This window comes from Stegostoma tigrinum, chromosome 29, assembly GCF_030684315.1.
Source record: "Stegostoma tigrinum isolate sSteTig4 chromosome 29, sSteTig4.hap1, whole genome shotgun sequence".
NCBI classification, from domain to species: domain Eukaryota; kingdom Metazoa; phylum Chordata; class Chondrichthyes; order Orectolobiformes; family Stegostomatidae; genus Stegostoma; species Stegostoma tigrinum.
The window spans coordinates 16,839,423-16,862,168 of NC_081382.1; the positions used below are offsets into that span (position 1 = coordinate 16,839,423).

At 39.0% G+C, this 22,746-nt stretch overlaps 1 protein-coding gene across 24 annotated transcripts in view; it reads left to right on the forward strand.

Annotated features, from left to right (window-relative positions):
• tncb (tenascin Cb) overlaps positions 1-22,746 on the forward strand; it is a 315,004-nt gene that overhangs the window by 223,484 nt on the left and 68,774 nt on the right. For all 24 annotated transcript variants that reach the window (XM_048558919.2, XM_048558920.2, XM_059638277.1 and 21 more), the window contains 5 exons: positions 546-661; positions 6,958-7,111; positions 16,526-16,789; positions 19,293-19,478; positions 21,493-21,582. In XM_048558919.2, the coding sequence (XP_048414876.1) occupies positions 546-661; positions 6,958-7,111; positions 16,526-16,789; positions 19,293-19,478; positions 21,493-21,582 (810 nt within the window). The remainder of the gene's footprint in view (positions 1-545; positions 662-6,957; positions 7,112-16,525; positions 16,790-19,292; positions 19,479-21,492; positions 21,583-22,746) is intronic.

The following is a 22,746-nucleotide window of genomic DNA, read 5'->3' on the forward strand; positions in this document are numbered from 1 at the left end:
CATCATAAGTGAGGCCTCCAATGAAGCATTATTGTCCCACTCCGCTTGGAATTTATACTGTCTGATCCGTTATGGTGAGTTGTGTCATTTCCAGTTCTGTTCCGTGTGGTTTGTATGTGAGGTCCCATACAGGTCAAAACCGGGAATGACACCACTCAACATAACGGACCAGACAGTACAAATTCCCCGCTGAATAGAACATCATCACTTCCATGGAAGCCTCACTGATGATGTTCCTGGTTTGGTGACAAAACGTCTGAACATAAACAAACCAGCTCAGCAAGCAGATCAACAGCCACAATATTTCATTAAAAAATCGATTATTATTGGATAAATAGTTTGTTCTAAATTGGTAGGTTTCATCAATGTTGTCGCCGGGAGCCAATGTCAAAACAGGCCATTTTGCAATTTGAGTGCCTACTTAAACCACATTAAACTTAAAGGCTGATGCTTGAAGCTGCTCGTAGCCTATAATTGTTCTGAACTAAATTATCTGTTTGACGTAAAGCTCCAGCTTTCTAAACTTACTTCCTGCCTCCCTGCAGATTTACCCACGCCAGATGGTCTGAGATTCAAGTCCATTCGTGAGACCTCTGTAAATGTGGAGTGGGAACCTTTGGATATCGTGTTTGATGGTTGGGAGATCATTTTCAAAGCTCCGGTAAGTCAGACGATATAATGATATAGTAGCAAAGTTAGAGGATGTAGCAAGTATATTATTGATTTCTGATAAAGTGGGCCAAATTAATTGATCAATTCTGGTGTCATTGTTTTCAATTAGTTGATAATTGCATTCCTAAATTTTCCAATCTTGTGCATTATGTTTCATGTCTGAAAAGACCTTGGATCATTTCTTGTGATCCAGTGCATTTGTCATTCAAATGTTTGTTCTGTGTACTTTTGTTAGGTAATTTCACCTCCCAATTTTTTTTTATTACTGGCTCAGTTCTTTTTTCTGATTAATAATAACTTACTAGGATGTCGGCAATTTGGGAATTCAACAGTGATAATGCCATTGAATGTCAAGGCGATTCAATTATACAGACTCACTGTGGAGATGGCTATTGCCTGGCATTTGTGGGGTATGAATGGCACTTACCATTGTCAAGCTCAGTGTCACCTAGATCTTGCTGCATATAGAAAGAGACTATTTCACTTTGTCAACTGTCATAAATGAACTTAAACTTTATGCAATCTTCACTGATCACTCTCATTTCAGGCCTTTTGATGATGAAATGTCTATCTTAGAAACCTCTGCAGTAATATCCTGGGACTGTTTCAGTGTAGAAATAGCCACAAACAGTCCCAACGAAGGCTACAGCTACAACTTAAACAGCTGGTAGAAAATGCCATTTTTAAAATTAATTTTAATGAGATGTAAGAAATTTCTTATTTCTCTTCCATATCAGCTGAGGCTCAGTTGGTAGCCATTTCCGCTCTGAGTTACTAGGTTCTGGACTTGAGTCCTATTCCAGAATTTGAGTATAAAAAACAAGCCTGACATTCCAATGCAGTACTGAGCGACCATTGCACAGTCAGAGAAACTATTTGCTGACTTGAGTGGATGAAATAGATCCCATGCCACTGTTGCAGAAAGGAGAAGGGGAGACGTTCCCAATGTCCTGACCAATATTTACCCCAAAATTAGCATCATGAAGCCAGCTTATCTTGCCACTAGCACATTGTTGTTCAAGGGAGTTTGCTGTTTGCTGCATGCAAATTGGCTGCCATGATTCCCACATTATAATGGTGACTACACTTCAAAAATTATTGCATTGGCTATAATGTACTCTCAGACATCTGGTACTTGGGAGAAAGGGCAAATAAGTGCAGGTTGCATTTATTGAGAATGCCACCATGAGGTGAAGCAATGCACGCATGCACAGGAGTACAGTGTTGCAAACATCAAATCATAGAAAATAGGAGCAGGCCATTCAGCCCTTCACAGCTGCTCCACCATGCAATAGGATCATGGCTCATTGTTCAACTCAGTGCCCTGTTACTGGCTTTTGCCTTAAATTCTTTTAGCCCTCAGATCCGCATCTATCTCCTTCTCGAAAACATTCCATGTTTTGGCCTCAACAGCTTTCTATGACAGAGTAATCCAAAGGCACACCACACTCTGGGTGAAAAAGTTTCACCTCACCTCAATCATAAACGATTTCCTTTAGATACCTTAAATAGCATCATTGCACAGCAGAGGAACAGCAGCATAATCTGCCAGTATAACTGTGATTATTCACACAATGCATTCAATCTATAGCCCTGCAATATTTCAGTCGGGTTTTTGCAAAGATTTGTAGCTCAGGTTGTGGATGAGGTTGTTGACTTGCTCACCAAGCTGACTTGTTTTCATTCAAACATTTCATCACCATGCTAGGTAACATCATAAGTGAGGCCTCCAATGAAGCATTATTGTTCCGCTCCGCTTGGAATTTATACTGTCTGATCCGTTATGGTGAGTTGTGTCATTTCCAGTTCTGTTCTGTGTGGTTTGTATGTGAGGTCCCATACAGGTCAAAACCGGGAATGACACCACTCAACATAACGGACCAGACAGTATAAATTCCCCGCTGAATAGAACATCATCACTTCCATGGAAGCCTCACTGATGGTGTTACCTGGTTTGGTGACAAAACGTCTGAACATAAACAAACCAGCTCAGCTCAGGAGTGCAAGCAGTAACTAAGGTAAAATGGGAGACTGGTCATCACCTCTACAGACTATTTACCATGTGTCAGACAGAGCGTACTCTGGTGCTGGCGTCACTGTGCATAGAATGTGGTGACATCTGTAAAGGATCGAGGGAGAACCCGTGTGCTGCCACAGTCAGTTGACATCATCAGCCCTGTATGTACGCACACCAGTCGCCATTCTGGTGCTTGGAGCAATTACCCGAACAATGAAAGTTTTTCTTTTCAGCTTTTCCCATTTCATTTTGTTGATCCTTGGACGTTGGAAGGCTTCTGATTGACTAATACTTGCTATCTCAACTAATTTGTGCAAACTCGCGGCACAGTAGGGTGCTCCAGCCGGAGGTCCTTTGCTCCGCCCGTTCTTTTTCTTGTTTTCTTTTTCCTCTCTTCTTCTCTCCGTTCTACAATATATTTTTTTCAATCTTTTAACTTCTTAACCTTACCGGGAGGAGGCGACTCCCAGGCCAGAGGCCATCACTGGTGAGTCCCAGACTAGGCCAGCGCTAGAGGCACCTGTGGGCGAGTTCTGGACCAGAGGCCATTGCTGTGAGGCAAGTCTCGGACTGTAGGCCACTGGGTGGGAGGTGAAGACCTTGCAGACTGGAAACGAGGCCTCGAGTTTTGAAGTCCAGCATGGTCTGGAGGCTCAGTACTGGCATGAACTCAGTGGAAAGGACTGTGATTCAAGTGCTTTTTATAAAACTTTTTGTTCTTATGCTGGACTTTTATTTATTATTTTTTCAAGTCTGTAACAAATATTTAAGTATCTGGAACCAGGTCTCCTGTACATAAGATGGCACGATAACCAACCATGGTTATGGAGTTGTCAGGGTTGGACTGGGCTGGACAAAGTCAGAAGTCACACCACACCAGGTTATAGCCCAACAGGGTTTATTTGAAATCACAAGCTTTTGGAATGCTGCTCCTTTGTCAAGTGAATAGGAGCAAAGAGGTCCTTCTGCAGCTGTACAGGGCCCTGATGGGACCGCACCTGGAGTATTGTGTGCAGTTTTGGTCTCCCAATTTGAGGAAGGGCATTCTGGCTATTGAGGGAGTGCAGCATAGGTTCATGAGGTCAATTCCCAGAATGGCGGGACTATCATATGTTGAACGATTGGAGCAACTGGGCTTGTATGCACTTGGGTTTAGGAGGATGAGAGGGTATCTGATGAGACGTATAAGATTATTAAGGAATTGGACACTCTGGAGACAGGAAGCATGTTTCCGCTGATGGGTGAGTCCAGAACCAGAGGATGCAGTTTAAAAATAAGGGGTAGGCCATTTAGAACAGAGTTGAGGAGAAACTTCTTCACCCAGAGAGTGGTGGATATATGGAATGCTCTGCCCCAGAAGGCAGTGGAGGCCAAGTCTCTGGATAGTTTCAAGAAAGAGATAGATAGAGCTCTTAAAGATAGTGGAATCAAGGGTTATGGGGTTAAGTCAGGAACAGGATACTGATTGTGGATGATCAGCCATGATCATAATGAATGGTGGTGCTGCCTCGAAGGGCCGAATGGCCTACTCCTGCACCTATTGTCTATTGTCTATTGTGAAGTGAGAGGGAAGCACACAGAACACAGAATTTAAAATCAGAGAGATCAAGGGAAGAGGATCAAAATATCATACGAATGGTATAAGTGGACTGTCGAGTAATAAGTCCTGGCCGGTGATCCAAAGCGTTAGATAATGTGAGTAAAGAGTGAACAGCTGAATAACCAGCAAAGGGATGACCTATAATCCAATTAAATGAGGTAGAGAGATAATCAAAGAGATTTTAAAATAAGGTGGTGTTGGAGACAAACAAGACGGGAATAACATGATACGTATAAGAGTTGCATGCAAAGGGTCATCGTCATCCTTCAGCTTGATTGTTTTCATTCAGGTATAAATACCATCCTATCGGCAAGGTGCTGAAATATCTTTCATTGCAATACTGTCATACTTACTTACTCATTTGAAGTGCAGACAGCTGTAAAATATTGTTACATCTGTTCCTAAAAAATGCATGACTAACACCTACATTTTTGACTGTTACATGTTATAACAGATGTACGTTACAAGAATATTTTTTCTCATCAAATTTGACAAGTCATGAGTTAACATGATGACTCCAGAAAAGGATGAGATTTGTCAAATATTTGGATTGGCTAAATAAAGAGAAACTGCCTTCAATAGCTGTGGGCCTAACTTGAGGACACAGATGTAAGGTGATTAAAGAATGAGAACTATTATGAGGAAGCATTTGTTGAAGAAATGATTGATTAACATTTAAACTGTGCAGTTAGATTGGGTGTTCAAAAAAAAATCAATATCAGTCTTCAAAAAGGAACTGGATAAGTATTTAATTGCAGGGATATCAAGGTGAGCGTGAGATTGAAAAGTGCAGCTAAGATACTAAGTGCATTGGTCTTTGGAAAAAAAAGCTAGCTTAGAATTGATGAAATTCATGGCCTCCTTCTGTGTAAGTCTCTCCGAATCTGCAACTTAGGAAGATGAATCATAAAAAAGCACAAATACCTGAAATCCAGAAATAGAAATAAATCTAAAATGCTGAAATGATGCAAAAGCAGTTCCAATAATGTCTGGGAAGATTTCTCTCCACAGATACTGACAGGCTAATTGAGATTTTCCAGCAATTCCTGTTTTTGTTTCTGAAAAGTGTGTCCAGGATAACTTGGATTAAATTTAACTTGTTTAGATAATTTTAGTCCATTACATATTTCACATTACTTCCTTCAATTAAAAATGGTACACAAAAAGAAATAAAGTTTAAATCAATATGCACTTCAGTTGGTTTACTTTTTTCTTAACAGCATGTTTTATTTTGAGATTTGGATTTTAAGCTTAGAGTAATTGGAGGAAACTGAGCCGTTATTGGTTTAAACTGGGCCCAGACTGAGAGACTGTGGGTCTGCTTTGTTCTATATGGTCATTATTTTAAACTTCATAGCAAAGCTCCATAAATCTCTGGATTTAATGTCGATGTTTAACGTTGACCGTATAACCATTGTCAAATGTTTTTAAAGTCCCATTTGGTTCACTAATGTTCTCCAGGAAAGTCAATTTGCTTTCCTTACCTGGTCTGGCCTACATGCCAACAGAAATAAGGTTGACTCTTAACTGCCCTCTAGGCAAGAAAAGGGATAGACAATAAATGTTGGCCTAAACAGTGATGCTGTCATTCCATGAATAAATTTTTTAAAAAAACTTGATGCCAGGTAAGAGAACCTGGATGCAGAGAATGGTCAATGGTTACAACAGACTTCTTACTAGTAGCTACTGTTTGAGAAACTGGGAACAGTGCTAACAATCTATGGTGGTGTGCACCATGTTGAGACTGGAAGGTGTAAACCATCTAATTAAAAGGTGCTGTATCTTGATATCGCATCACATTTCACCCAAACAGATTGCAGAGGACTTGAACAACATTGTGAAACCGGAACAAACAATTAAAGTGGCGAGCGGCAAGAAATTCAGGATCATGCTTGTGGCTACAGTCAGATGCAACTGGCTTAAATTCTGATTTCGTCTTGCTTTATGAATTATTTTTATGAAAGTAGCATTGCAAATTGGACTCTAAATTTGTCTCCTTTGGACATGAAGATTTCTAACTTCTCCATATCAAACAATGGTTGGTGGTAATAAACTAAAAGCAGGATATGTCGTAAAACAAAAACAGACAGATCTGGAGAAACTCAAGAGGTTTGGCAGCATCCTTAGAGAGAAAATCAAAATAATATTTCAAGCCCAGTGACCCTTCTCCAGAACATCTTGTAAAATCTGTGAACCAAGCAAAAATGTTCCAAAGAAGAATATCATATGAAAAATATGAATTTTGTTTCTCTCTCCACAGATGCTGCTGAGGTTTTTCAACATTTTCTATTTTTACTTCAGATCTCTAGAAAGCATGGTATTGTGTTTTTATTTCAGTGACTGGTAGTGATACAAATTACAATTCAATATTCTTCATGCTGCCTATATTTTAACGCAGAACAGATGACAAATTCTTTTCTCAACACTAACCTATCTTTAAAGTAAATATGGTAAATCAGCCACAAACTGTACATAAATATTCTTGTTGCCCACTTATCTATCCAAATACACTTGAAATACTTTATTGCGATGGATGGCATCAGAAAAAAACCTTTGAAATATCTGCACGCCTGGGGCAATATCTGAAATAATGAACCAAAGCAATGCGTCACTTACAGGTCACCTTTGTGTTTCTCCGTACAAGCCTGAAATATCCTTCTATTTGCAGAAAGAAGAAAATGGAGAAATTTCCAACAGCCTGAAACAGCCGCAGGTATCATTTGTACAGACTGGCCTGGCTCCAGGACAGGATTACGAGGTCAGCCTTCATGTTGTGAAAAATAATACACGTGGCCCACCAATTAAGCAAAGGCTGACAACAAGTGAGTAGAGATAAGTGTTACTTTCCCTTCTGCTTAGCTGGCTTCTTGATTGCACAGCCATCAATTTGAGTCAATACGAGATTGACATTCATATTAAATATTGATCTGATTAGTATGGACCTAAGCTGATTTATTTCTAGCAAGTTCCTTTCCTTAATTCATGATGCCACATGGAAGAAATGAGAACAGAATTAGGGCTCCACAGCTCTTTAATCTTGATCTGCCATCCAATTAGGTGATGGCTAACCTTCTATCACAATTTCAATTTTACACCCTGAAGTAACTCTACAGAGGCTGGTATCCTGTCACCAAGTCACCCTTTAATTAGACATGGGAAGTCTTTAACTCTGGCACAATTCATCAGCGTCAGCACGCAGAGTGTCACAATCTCATTTGTGAGTTTGCAGCTTTCTAATGCGAGCTTGTTCAGAACCGTGGCACCCACCCAAAATTTATATGTCAATGGACCTGACCTCACATTGACCGTGCCTCGCCCGTGCAGGGTTATTTCCATGGTTTCTACACCAAACTTTGCCACTTAAGTAAACTGTCTCTCTTGCTTATTGGAATCTTGTGACCGACATTGATGCTCCTGATGCCATTTCACTCGGCACCCTCCACAATTAACCTGGTGCACAGCCTTCTCCTCATTAGCAACTCTGCTGGAGCTAGCCTTGTCACTGCATGTCATATAATCAAATAAGAACTGGGATAGCTTGGTATTTAGCAAGGCTGCAGGCTGTTTCTCCAAGCCTGCCTTCTATGTTTGAACTGCTCTTTCTGCCAGACCATTGGATCACAGATGGGATAGACCTGTCCTTATATGTCGCTTCTCATTAAACTTTAGGAAATACTCAGGGTCCCTGCTGATAAATGATCGCCTGTTATCTGTGACCAATACTTCCCAGGAGTCTGTATATTGAAAAAGCTGCGCACAGCTTTCAGTTTTGTGGTCCCTGTACTTGACGAGTGGACTCTATGAACATCCGGTGACTTAGAGGGGGTATCCATAATATCTAAGAAAATTGAGTCCATGAAAGGACTTGGATGGTTGATATGTAACTCAGTCCAAGTTTTCCGTAGCTATTCCCACGAATGCAGGAGAGCTGTAGGCAGTAATTTTTATCCTTTTGTCCTTTTTGGCACTAATCCACCAACACAGCCAACATATCATCTCACCAGCATCTTCATTTTGGATACCCTTGGTGGAGATCAGCCAGTGTCTAGAGTTGACCTTTGCTTAGGACAATCACTCTTACTTATAATATTCCTTCCTGTACTATGATTTTCTCTCTTTGGGTCCAAAAGAATTTCAGTTCTCATTGTGATGGCCGTTTGGTTTCCTCCATCACCACTAGCTGTTTCTGTTTTTCCAGGACCAGATCTTTCTATGTTCAAAGCCTGATATTGTCAGCTGTGACTGGAAGTCTGTTCAGAAAATTTAAAACCACTACAGGCCCTTCCATTGGTGGTAATATTGGTGGTGTTCCTGCTATTCAGAGCCTGCTCAATGCATTCACATTCGCTACTTGGCCTCACGGATGGTGTTCAAACTTCAGTTATAAGCACTCAGTATCAGAGCCCAAAACTGAATGGCTATGGACATCACTATCTTGCCCTCTTTAAGCAGACCTAGATCTTCCTGGAAGACTTCTGTGTATTTCATTAGGACTTCACTCAGGCAGCCATTTTCTAACTGAGCAACATTGAGCTGATCTAGGGTAATCTCTCTCAAACAATGTCACCCAAATCAAGCTTGTGCCTGAGCCTTTTACTGTAATCAGTGATAACTGAACCAGCTGCTTTTCATAAGAGACTGGAATTGAAGTTGTACCCCTAATCTGTAAAGGATCCCTGGTATTGGTTCTCAGCCTAACGTCTCAGGCAAACTTAGAGATTGGTGTCCAAAGTGAATTTTATTAAAAACTGCTTCTGCAATCACTGACATGGCTGTGCTGGTACTGAACTTCATTAGAACTAGACGGCCATTTATTCAGATATTTATGTTAATTGGTTCATACTTGGATGTTGCTAAGCAATTGAACTGTTCCAAACCAGATGTAAGTGGACTTATGAGGGTATGTGCACTCCTGAATACTGGCGTATGAGTTCTTTTACTCAGTTTAGGAATGGTAGGACTCTTTTGCTGACTTGAATCCACATCCTGGTAGCTCTACACTTATCGGATTCTCCAGTATCTGCAGTTCCCATTATATCTCATATTCTATGATGTCAAGCTGGTTGACCTCATTACAGTCACTACACACCCTATCCCTATCTCCTACATCCCCTTTAAGGTCCAAAAATATCTATCCGTTTCAAGCTTCAAAATACTCAAAGAACCAAGCATCTGCAACTCGCTGAAGCAAAGAATTCCAAACACTCAAGTATGTACCTAAAAGTTTTAGGCTATTTTGCCTCACGTGATTTTTAACATTTTTTCAATTCTCTACAACAAATCTTTCTTAAACCTAATATCATTAAAGAAAAAGGGTTTTGACCACTCGCAGAATCCATTATTACTTTTATAAATAACCCAGGCAACCCTGCCTTAGATAGAGGTGTGGCTCTCAGGTGAGAAGCTGCTTTGTGTAATTCTGAACCTCCACTTTGAGCCGTTCGATCTGGAATATCATAAATCTGGGAGATAACATAAGACTCTATTTGAAATCAAGTGGATTGAAACGAGGAATGCTGTTCCAACCACAGAAGAAATGAAAAGCCTACATTAGCGATTACAAATCATCTGCCTCCATTTTCTAGATATAGATATCATAACCCGCCCCCTTCATCAATTTCCTCCACCTAACTGCCCTATGTTTCAACTTTTCTCCTGGCTTTCATGGTACTCTTCTTAGCTGGTTTCCGCTCCTCAGGCATTATCCCAATCATTAAACTGAGTTACTCTACAAAGTGATGAAGCAGGTTTACACATTTGTTCCTGTCTGGTAGAAACAATCTATGAACAATTTATAAACAATCTTTTCAAGTGCATTATGGATGAACATTTACACTGATGAACCACAGTTATCACTCACTCCCAGGAAAATCTGGATCACCATGCCCCTACTGCTGGCCTGGGGAATTGGTCAGGCAAAGCTTGTTACAAGGGACAAAAGGCTATATCAAGTCACCAGTTCCAAATAAAGCTCCACAATAAATTGGAAAAGGATGCACTTTCAATTTAATGCATAGAAGTATTTGTCCTTAGCTCAGTGTTGCCAGTCCCTAGCACAAATTGTTGATTAGATTGAGATTGAAGGAGATTTTACCATAAGCAAAAATATATCCAGAAATTAGTTTGGGGTAGAGGAAGCTGTTTAGTCAGCATTGGGCACGACACAGGAGCATTTGGGCCACAAATGGCTGTGACATGTGCAGGGTTTAAAAAAAATGAAAACATCTAACTAATCAGCCAGCACTCACAGGGAGTCAGGGATGAGGGGAAAAAGGGAGGGAAATGTTAGTACTATTCAAATGTCATTGTTATGGAATAAGTTCTTCTATTTTTCCTCAATCAAACAAAACTCTTTCCATGCGATTGATCCCATTGCAAACAATCCAGAGATGTGAAGCTTTACACAGATCCCAAAAACTGTTCAACCTGCAAATATTTCCAAACCTTAAAGGGGAAGGCAAATTTTCTAGGTGGTGCTTGTGTATTGTAATGAGCTGTAGTGATTGGAACCGAGTGGATCTTGTTGGCTATGAGATGCTTGATTGGAGTTGTTAATCAGGAAAGCCCTGTCTGACCAATATAATCAGGGGATTTAGAATCTCCTCAAACCCCAGGTACTGACTCCGAGCTGGTTGATCACAGCCAATGTAATGTGCACTAGTAAATAAAGCATGACTTGGTGATGGGATACCAGCCTCTATGCAGTTATTTTATCCGCATAATCAAAATTGTTTGCTTGCTTTGCCACCGCTCCATTTCTGTGAAAATCAGCAGAGCCCGGGACAGAAGCCTCATATCATCACACGCAGGATCAGTTCCATTTCTTTCAATAGCTACCTTCAATGTGACCCAATCCTGGCAGTGAAAATCCGACTCCAGCTATCGTTGTCAAATGATGATTGTAAATCGTGATATTTTCTCCATCATTACAACAGTGATATACAAACAAGACCCTGGGTACCAAATGTTACCATATCTGTTCATAAATGAAAGCCTGAACCATAAAGTAATGCTCGCTAAATAGAAGAGCAAGCACCCGTTTCATCATTGTAAATTAATAATTTCATATCTCATAAACCTATGACCATTTAACAGCAGCCTCTGATAATTGAAGTAATCTGTTAACATTATTTATTTTATTTGCTGTGTGAATTGAACAACTGGCACAGCTGACAGAGAGATATGGGAATTATCCTATCATTAATTTTTAATTCCGTTCTGGGAACGGAACAATATTTGAGGGAAAATTCTGCTTGAACTGGAACTGTTTCTCAACGTGGCTGCTTTCACAGGGCCTTTTGGAACAAGATCATTTTACATGATCATAAATCACACACCCATGCACAAAAACACCAGATGAATCTTCCCAGTATTGGATAGTAAAATTGCCAGACTGATAGATTTAATTAGGAAAGCATGAGCTAATGGCCACCTGTCAGTTGTAATAAAGTGTCAATGTGGAAGAATGCAGAAGCATTCAAAATCTGCACAGTTTGTGTCTGGCTTTGTTCTATACTCAGGGATTGTACCTGGCCATATAATATTCAGCAATATGCTATAGAGACATTACACTAGAGGTTACCTCAAGTGCACACTACCAGATTTTTTTGCTTTAATATAATAAATTCAAGGTACATCTAACTTTACAGCAGCCGTAAAACACTGTTGCCACCCATTTTCATACATTCAATGCTAGATTTGATCACCATAATCACGACGAGTTTCAACAGTTGTTAGTTTATATATCGGCCTACACATGTTGCATTTTTGGCAAATCATTGTAATGCTTTAATCTCAATTAATTTCCAATTATTACTATAAATCATGCAACACCTTTCAGAATGCAAGCAGCTGTACTTGAAAGGAAATTGCTGGCTTAAATTATAGTTGGTAATTCTTCACAAAAGCAAAAGTTGTGGATTTTAGTAAAAATTTAACGTACAAACGGTATGAACATGGAAAAACAAAACAGAAAATGCTGGAGAAGCTCATCAGGAAAGAAAACAGAGTTAATGTTTCGAGTCTAGGGATCCTTCCTCAGAAACATTAACACTGTTTTTTTCTCCACAGATTCAACCAGCCAACCTGAATTTCTCCAGCAATCTCTGATCTTGTTAATTCAGATCTGTAGCATCTACAGTTCTTTATTTTATTAATTAAATTCTGGCGGATAGGCTTGTAGCTATCTTTGTCAAATGTATGTTGTTTCTCAAATGCTCAAAGAGATTGAAGTCAGTTTGGCAAGACATAGACTCTTCCGTAAAGGAAGTGGTATCTAGTAAGGGATAGCTGAGAGAATTAGGAGAAAGAAATTTGCTTTTCATTTGTATGAAGACAAAGGAATGGAAGTCACAGTAAAAGATAAACATAGGATTCTGACAATCCTACTTCACGCAAAGTGATCAATTTGTGGAAGTGATTTCCAAAGTGAGTGGGGCCTAAAACCTAGGAATGATTGAAGACAATTGAATGTTGCAAAGGGATTACTCTAGTTTCACTCTTAATAGATGAATTAACCTGGACTGAATAGCTTTCCTCATCATAATTACACAATGATCTTGTAAATTGAAATGATTTGGTACGAAGCTAGCAATCTATGTCTGGCAATTAAAGTTGAAATTCAGATCCATTCAGGATTTTCAACATTTGGATTTCTGCTCAGAAAACATCTTTTATGGATTGGGATGCTTGCCAAGTGGAAATTAACCTAAAGCAGTCCCTCTAGATATTTAGAGGTACTTTGCTTTCTCTTTCATTGTTTTTTTGTTTATGATGTACAAAATTCCAAAAAGGTAATTTAAATGTGACAAGTTTTTCATTAAATTCAATAATGATAAACTGCAGATGGCTTTGGGCTTTACATAAATACTAACTCACATAAGCACATACACAGGCACAAGTACAGGCAAGCAAGCACTTTGAAGTTTGGAAAATTTGGCATGCACTTATTTGTATGATACTGGAAATTTTATTTGCAAGATATATGTGGAGGGAAGAATTGGGAATGCTATTAAAAAGGCATTGTGACATTTTGGACCAGAATTTATTGGAGTGTGAAAACTCCCAATAAATACCATTAGTTAGATTTGATCATGCACACATTAGCAAAACAAATATTTTGTGCCCTAACTTGTTAGAAATGCTTCTTGACAAATGCAGAGGCAATGAGGCTTCTAGGTGAATGGCAGGATCAACGTAATAACTTTTTTACATATAAGATTAAAGGATTGAGATAAACAGGACTGACAAGCAAAGTGAATCAGAGTGCTTGAATTCAATTTCAAATGAAATACAAAAGAAAAATAAAGAGAGCAGCCCATGTTTAAATTAAGAGAGAGACAAAAAAAAAGAGACAGAATGGAAGAGTGTGAAAATTCAGCATTTTTAAAGTCTGAGCAACAATTCACTACTTTATTGAATATGATTCAACATTCCTGATTGTTCACTTTCTGGGGGCTGATTACATATCATTAACAACTAATTATACAGAATTTTGAAAATATGGTATTTTCTACTAGATTAGGGTTAATCCTGATCAATAAATAAAAAGAAATCTACAATTTCTTCTTGTTTTGAATTCCTACATTGCAGAATGCTCTGAAGAGCATCCCACCCACACCTAACCACCGTCACCCCACCCACCACCCTGCCCCATAACCCCACATTTCCCATGGCTAACCCACTTAGGCTGCCCCTCCCTCAATATTACAGACAAGTTACCATGGCTAATCCAGCTAACCTGCACATCTTTGGACTCTGCGAGGAAATCAAAGCACCTGGAAAAAACCCATGCAGATACGGGGAGAATGTGCAAACTCTACACAGACAGTCACCAAAGGCTGGCATCAAACCAGCTCTGAGGCAGCAGTGCTATCCACTGAACCACAGTGCCTTTTAGCTTAATACGTCCAGGTGAAATACATTTGCTCATTATTTTGTGCTATCATGAGCCCAGCTCATGGTATTAATGGATGAATCTAATCTAATCTAAAATCAGATCCCAGGCTTGATAGATAATATTTGATGGTTTTTGTTTTGCAAAGCTGCTTATCACTGAAACACAAGGACACTGCTGCAGATTTGGTTTCAAGAATGAAACAGTTGTTTATTACAGAAAAGAAAAGATAATAAGGTAGAATAGCTGTCAGGCTAATGGGTTGGTAATTGGCTGGTTTGATTTGTCCTGCTTTTGGTGTGCAGGATATACTTGGACAACTTTCTACATTGTCGTATAGATACCAGTGTTGTAACTGTACCAGAAAAGCCTGGCCACAAGTTCTGGAGTACAAGTCTTCAGTACTTTTGCCAGAATGTTGTCAGGGCCCGTAGCCTTTGCAGTCTTCAATGTCTTCAACCATGTCCTGATATCATGTGGAATGTATCAAATTGGCTGAAGACTGATATCTGTGATGCTGCATTATATTGGAGGAGGCCGAGATGGATCATCCACTTGGCACTTCTGGCTGAAGATTGTTATGAATACTTCAGCCTTATGTTTTGTACTGGTGTGTTGAACTCTACCATCATTGAGGACGGGGATATTTATGGGGCCTCCCACTTCAGTAAGCAGTTTAATTGACCACCACCATTCACTACTGGATATGTCAGAGCCACAGACCTTAGATCTGCTCTGTTGGTTTAGAGCTCACTTAGTTCTGTCTATCACTTAATGTCTCTACTGTTTTGTATGCAGGTAGTTTGTTTGGTAGCTTCACCAAGTTGACCGTTACTGGCTTGATGATAATGGTTGAATGGAGAATATGCCGGGCCATGAGGTTATAGATTGTGCTGGAGTGCAATTTTGCTCCTGTGATGGGCTCACTGTTGAATGCTAGATCTGTTTGAAGTCGATCCCCTTTAGCACAGTGATAGTGCCACAGAACATGAGGAGTATTCTTAATGTGAAGGTAGGACTTTGTCACCACAAAGACTATACAGTGGTTGCTCTTGCTGATACTATCATGGACAGATGCATCTGCAGCAAGCAAATTAGTAAGGATGAGGCCAAAGCCAAACAGTTCTTTGTTAACATGTACGTTTTCCAGGAGAGCTGTTTCATACATTCAACTTCAAACAGGATGTCCCTGAACTGAAACCAAAATGTTTCCCAAGCTATAAGTATTTCCCCTAACCAAAACAAAAGAACAGTTGACATAATTCTAATTTAAAGCAAGCTAACAGTCTTCAATGTTTTTCTTTGTCTGTATTAATGCCTATCACAAAGAAAACCCCATTATGTTCCAAAACAAGTCTCTTGTATGGACTCAACTTAAAGAAAACAACACTCGAGAAATTCTGATAAATTAACCATTCAACTCCCCCGGGCCAAAATACAAATGCCACTAGTCCAAAATCCAATCTCAAAAAATATTCTATTAAAACATTGAGTGAAGATGATAACCAGATAGAAGTGATAGGACTGAAGATGTCCAAGCATGTATAATACTAAAATAAGCAAAATTATTTTCCTGGAGAAAATAAATCTGTAACTTATGGTAATTCGGAGTAAGTGGGCAAAAATTCCATCGCAAACTATCCACACTGGACGGTAGAGACAAGGAAATGGAAGTAACTTTGCCCTTAGATGGCATCAGAATAAACTAGAAGGTAACGGGTAGCAATTAAACCCCTTGACACAACACACCAGTTAGAAATTTAGGCATTTTAGTACATGCCATACCTCAGGGTAAGTCCGGGATAGTAAAGGCAGTCAAGAGTGAAATGAATGGAAGGCTCATAACTGCCTACTATTATTTTGTGAAGCAAAGATGAGCACTCTCTGCTCATAAAATGCTGTTATGTTTTCATATTAATGATTATCCAGCAATGCCTTTATTGGGTGCTGGTTATGATGTTCAAAATCCGTAATGGCCACCAGATCTTAAGCATTCCAAGGTCTATGTAGGCCAAGCAAGTTTTCAAATCAGCATTTCAAATAGTCCATGAGACTTATTCCAAAATTTCCACCTGAAATAAAAGTCCCCAGCCAATTTTGTGGTAACCTGAACTCCCGTACAGATGGAACAGCAGCCTCTGCACTAAGTTGCTGTAATTGCAACATGTCGATCCATTAAATGGGAACAGAAATGTTAAATTTAGAATCCAATGAGAAATGAAAGACCAGTTTCAGAAAGAGATTTATTATCTTGATGATTTGGTTGACTAATTCAGAAATGCACTGAAGACTGCATTACTTTAAAGTGATGAATGATATAATTTGCTTCTTAATCCCACAGTGATTGATGCACCAAGCCATGTAGAAGTAAACAAAGTCACAGACTCCACTGCTCACATTACCTGGTTCAAGCCAGCTGCCCAAATTGAAGGAATTAGCCTGTCCTATGGGATTCCAAATAGCGAGAAGACAACAATTGACCTTCCTGACACAGAGACAGCCTATTCCATCGCCAAACTTCACCCGGATACCGAATATGAAGTCTCTCTGATTTCCAAACGAGGGGACATGAGAAGCATTCCGGCTGTTAATACATTCACAACAGGTAATCAGTATTTTTAAATTACTGAAATCATTTGTAACAACTGGTCTTCAGCCAACCTTTTCTCCTTTCTCTAGCAGTCCCATTTCCATCACTCATGTCACCCAGTTTCTTCCCTCTCTCTTTCTGCTGCAAAGAACCACCCATTTCATACTGTTCTCTATCACTCTCCTGTACAAGGCTCACTGAGCCACTGATATGCTAGCTCCTGTCCTCATTCTACCTCATCATTCTGCACACTCATCTCTGCATCTGTGTCTCATTCATGCCAACTCGCCATTGTTCGCTTAATGTCTACATTTTTTTTCTTTTAATCATGATCTTATTTAAGAAAAGTTGTATGGAAAAGCCTGGTAACTATAGACTGATGAATCTGACATCGGTGGTGGGTAAGTTGTCAGAGGTAATTCTAGATGACAGGATTTACATGCATTTAGAAAGACAAGGACTTATTAAGGATAGCCAGCATGACTTTGTGCATGAGAAATCATGTCTCACAAAATTGATTGAGTTTTTGAAGGTATAACCAAAAACATTGATGAGGGTAGAGTGTTAGGCATGGTCAATATGGATTTTAGTAAAGCCTTCAATAAGGTTCCGCATGTTAGACTGGTTAGTAAAGTTAGATCATGAGGGACTCAGGGAAAGCTCATCAATTGGATACAAAATTGGCTTGATGGTGAGAGACAGAAGATGGTGGTGAAGGGTTGATTTTCAGACTGGAGGCCTGTGACCAGGGATGTTCTTTCTCATTTTCTAAATGTTTTGGATGAGCATTTAGGAGGCATAGTTTGTGAATTTGTGGATGACAATAAAATTGGTGATACAGTGGACAGTGATGAAGGTTATCTAATATTAAAAAGAGGTCTTGATCAATTGGGCCAATGGGATAAGGAGTGGCAGATTGAGTTTAATTTGGACAAATGCATGTTGTTGCATGTTGGTAAGACAAGCAAAGACAGGAATTACACAGTTAATGATAGGGCCCTGAGAAATGTTGTCAAACAGAGAGACCTAGGAGTTCAGGTACACAGTTCCTTCAAAGCTGCATCACAGGTAGACAGGGTGGTGGAGAAGGCATTTAGCATGCTTGCCTTCATTGCTTGGACCACTGAGTATAGAATTTGGGGTGTCATGTTGCTGTTCTTGGATGTTGGCGGAGGCCACTTTTGGAATACTGTGTACAGTTCTGATCACCCTGTTGGAGGAAGGATATTATTAAATTGGTAAGTGCAGGTACAGTTAAAACATTTAAAGACTTTTGGACAAGGACATGAGTAGAAAGGTTTAGAGGGATTTGGTCCAAATGTCAACAAATGAGAGTAGATTAATTTAGGAAACTTGGTCAGCATGGATAATTTGGACCAAAGCGTTAGTTTCCATGCTATATGATTCAATGACTACTTTATACTGGTTTGGCACTATTGCACAGAACAGCTGTATACAATATCATCTTATGTGGTTATGTCAAATGTTAATTTATTATATGAAGGATGGTACGTAAATGAAAATGGCTGTCGTACTATCATAGCATATTTCCTTTGGTAGCGAGAACTGATATCTTGTATATCACAATCCATTCATGATTCAGTGTCTTTGCAAGGAAAATCTAATTATTTGAATTAATTGATTGAAATGCAGGAGTGTGAGAATTCAGTAAAAAAAATTTAATCGAATTATTTTCATTTTTTGCCTTTTTCTGTCCAATACCAGAATACCAGTACTGTGCCCCGGAATCTTTGTGTCCCTCATCACCTTTGTTCTTATGTGCACAGGCTTTTTTTTAAGCCTCTTGTTTGGGGCTACTCTTTGCTGTTGCTGTTCGCAACTGACCTGTAACATTATTTTCCCTCAGATCACGTCCATGCATTTCCATGGTAATCGCAAGTAAGGAAAGTATAATCACTGAACTATTCATCCTTCCTGAACCGTACACGTGTTCAAAAATGTTTTACAGATGTTCCTATTTCAGGCTTGGAACTTAGTGCATATTCCTGCTGCAACTCTGAAACAATTGCCATGCCTTTTACTGCTGATACCTTTGCACAGTGAATTTACAGAAGTAACACCAGCATATAATCATGTCAAATTGCTAGACCTTCACTCAAATCTTAAAACTGATAAACAACCAACTTGCACAATAAGACCAACTTGGTCAATTTGGCATTATTATACAATTTTTTTTGATAATTAATAAATGTCTGAATGTTGCTGTTATCAGTTTATTACAGTTTTCAATACCCCATAATAAACACCATTCAATCATGACAATGTTAATAAATTTTCTCCACCATTTCTCAGGGAAGTCATTTTTATTTTAGAATAAGTCAAAGCTTGAAACTATGATCCTTATTCTTCAAACTGCTTGTAATAAGTGTCCATTACACTGTAATATACAAAACCCTGTTTTGTGATTAAAGACTGTACTCTTTTAATTCACTACTCTTGGTATAATTCAAAATCCTTTTGCTTCCTCTTTCATTTATGCTCTTTTTTTAATGTCTAGACCTTGATGCTCCCAAAAACCTCAGAAATGAGTCTCAAACAGATGAAAGCATTACCTTGGAGTGGGAGAACACCAGAGCTGCTGCCGATAATTACAAGGTTAAATATTCACCACTGGCAGGAGGAGAACATAGGGAACTCACCGTCAAAAGGAGCAATCAATCAACTACTAAAATTAAGATTTCTGGTAATATTTACTACTCACTCAGGGCAATTTTCATAATGTGCAAAACTGAAATGAAATCCAACACATTCATGAGCTTGCATGAAACTAAAAATAGCTGGTTAGAATGTGATATTTGAATGGAAAACATTTGAATTTTTAATGAGATTTTATAAACTGGGAGAGTGAAAGTGGTGCTGTGTTCACTCAGAATTCTGGCAATCCAGCCAATGAAGGCAATAGAATTCTAATCTGTGCATGGATTTCGTATTTGCCCATCTATTTGATTCCTAATACAGTTTGAAGTATTGTTCCCAGTGTTACCGAAGGTGAAATTTGTTTTTGTTTGTAATGCAAAATGGACTCATAGTAATACAGAGTCACAACTATACACTAATTCTAACTTTCTTTACCATTATGGAAGACAACCTGATCTGATTTGGTGGATAAACCCTTAGTTAGAATGCCAAAAATCTATTAGCAGTGATCATTTGAAATGTATGCAAGCAAATGAGAAGCTTCAGAAGCTGTCCTCAAGAATCCATAAATTTGGACCAATAAACCTCTTTATTGCACATCAAAGTGTCTCAAATTACAGATTTTTGGGGTATTCCTGTTATTAGAAGCAAATGGCTAGAGTTCAGATATTCTTTGGAAGATTAGTGCTCTTGTAGTTTGTTTATCAGGACCACAGCATAGAGAGCATCTTACCTCAATTTTAGTCTCCTATCATCATGAGCCATTGAGACTCATGCTTAATATTCCTTATGACCACAGGCTCTTTCTGTCAGGACTGTAGGTTTGTATGGCATGATCTACCACAAATATTTCTTGTTTTAATTTTCTTTTCAAAAAACTGTTAAATTTCTTTCATTTCCTAGTTGTTGTGATAGACATCTTCATCCACCTTATTTCACTGACATGGAGCGGACTCATTGAATATGTAGTGAATGTACAAAGTTAGCCAGGGGACCTCACAGAATTTGAATTCCCTAATTTGGGGCTGTTACTCTGGTCCAATCAGGGACCCCTGGCTGACAGATAAGAACAGGAGTGTCCGGCATCCTGCTCACTCTGAGAGCTGGCTGTAAGGGAGATGGATCGGTGTCAAGGACTCTCCACTAGTAAATTAAGAGTGATTTGGTGACGGGATACCAGCATCTCTGCAGTTATTTCAGAATAGTTTCAATTTTATGTCTAACTACATAGCAGCAGATCATCAAACAAGACATATATATTTTAATTGGCCCTTTTTGACAAGTTCATAAGAAGTTTTAGAGTTGTAAAACACTAAAATAACAAAGTGTGTTATATGAGATAACAAGGGGTAGAGCTGATGAACACAGCAGGCCAAGCAGCATCAGAGGAGCAGGAAAGCTTTCTGAAGAAGGGTCTAGGCCCAGAACGTCAGCTTTCCTGCCCCTCTGATGCTGCTTGGCCTGCTGTGTTCATCCAACTCTACACCTGGTTATCTCAGATTCTCCAGCATCTGCAGTTCCTACTATCTCTGAAGTGTGTTGTATTATGTGATAGGGCCTTTTAATTCCTCTTGTACATCCACTTAGGATAATCGATTATCCTGGATCTCAGGAGCTGCTCAGGAGTGTCTCAGGCAGCAAATGTATATAAATCCCTGATTCATGCTGCACCCCAAGAAAGAACCTGCTCAAGCTTCTTTCCACTTAAATTAATGAAAAAATAATTGGCAGTTTATATTCCAAATATGTGCTTCAACCTGCCTGAATCCCAATACTGAGCCAGCGTGATCAAGCAGACATCCAGACATTCCTTCTTAATTATTTCAGAAGTATTACAAACTTATTGTGGATATTTTGCATTATAAACAGCTTACGACCATAAATATTTAAGTAAACGTCTCTTGAATGTGATGTATCTGTAAATCTCAGGATGTGTTCTTAAGGCATAGATTATGTTTAGTGTTCCATAAAAAGAATAGTATCTTAAAGAGCAATATTTGGCTACTTTGTTGTTAAAATAAATACCTTGAATTAAATATGAACTGTTTTGCATTATTCAGATCTGCAGCCAGGTACTGAATATGGTTTTGGAGTTAGTGCCATTAAAGACCACCAGGAGAGTGCCCCTGCTACCATTAATGTAGCCACAGGTAAGAATAAGGTGTCTGATAAGAGGCTGAATTCATTGAATTCTGCAAAAACAAAACAGAACTTAAAGGCACAGCAATGATTCTGTCTCTGCTTCTAAAGTACCAACATTTACTTTAATCACTCGCTTCCTTTTATGTATTTGTAAGTACTCTTACAATCTGTTTTTATATTGCTGGCTAAGAATACTCTAATTTTATTTCCCCTTTTTTTAAATCAAGTTAAACAACTCTTTGCTGTTTTCTAAGACACTTCCAATCTTCAGATTTGCTACTATTCTTTGCAAAATATTAAACTTCTTCTTTTTAACATAAGCCATCCTTATATTGTTGAGTAAGCTATAGATGGATCATGCTTGCTTGTTTTCAATTTGTAAATCATTTTGAATCATCTCTTTAAATGTTTTGTGCTATTGTATGTTGTCAAGCTTAACGTGGAATTCAATCTATTTTGAACAACTGATTTCACAGCAGATATTTTGTTATAATAGTATCAATTAGCTCTGTTTCAGTACACAATATTGGGTGTAAAGTATCTTCATCATTGGTTGGTTCCACATTTGTTGCTCCAGGAAATTGCTACAAAAACATCATCAGACTCATTCTCTAAGCCATCCTTGATAATTTGATTGGCTCAGTTTCATGTTAAAGGAAAATAAAGGGAGGTAGGAGATCAGCGAGCTTGAGGCCTCTGCAATTGAAGGCAAGGCCACCAGTGGTATAGGGATTAAACTTGCAATGCAGAACAGGCCAAAACTGGAAGAGAGCTGATATCTTGGAGTATTGTAGAGCTAGAGGAGATTGTAAATACAGAATGAGGCAGGGCCTTGTAGAGAACTGGAAACAAGGATGAGAACTTTAAAAGCATGCCTTTGCATGATGAAGAGCCAACGTAGGCCATTGAGCACAGAGACGAGAGGAGAATGGTAGCAGAGTTTTGGATGATTTCAAGTTTACAGAGAGTCGAGTGTGGAACAGCAATCAACCATGTATTGACGTAATTGAAGGCATGAGTGAAGATTTCAGCATCAGATGAACTGAGACCAGAGCAGTAGTAAGTGAGACCAGGCTAGTAAGTGAGACAAAGACCTTGACTGATTTGTTTCCCCTTATACTACTCAGAGGTGCAGTAGCCAGTTGCTACCATCATGCCAAAGTGAGATCAGC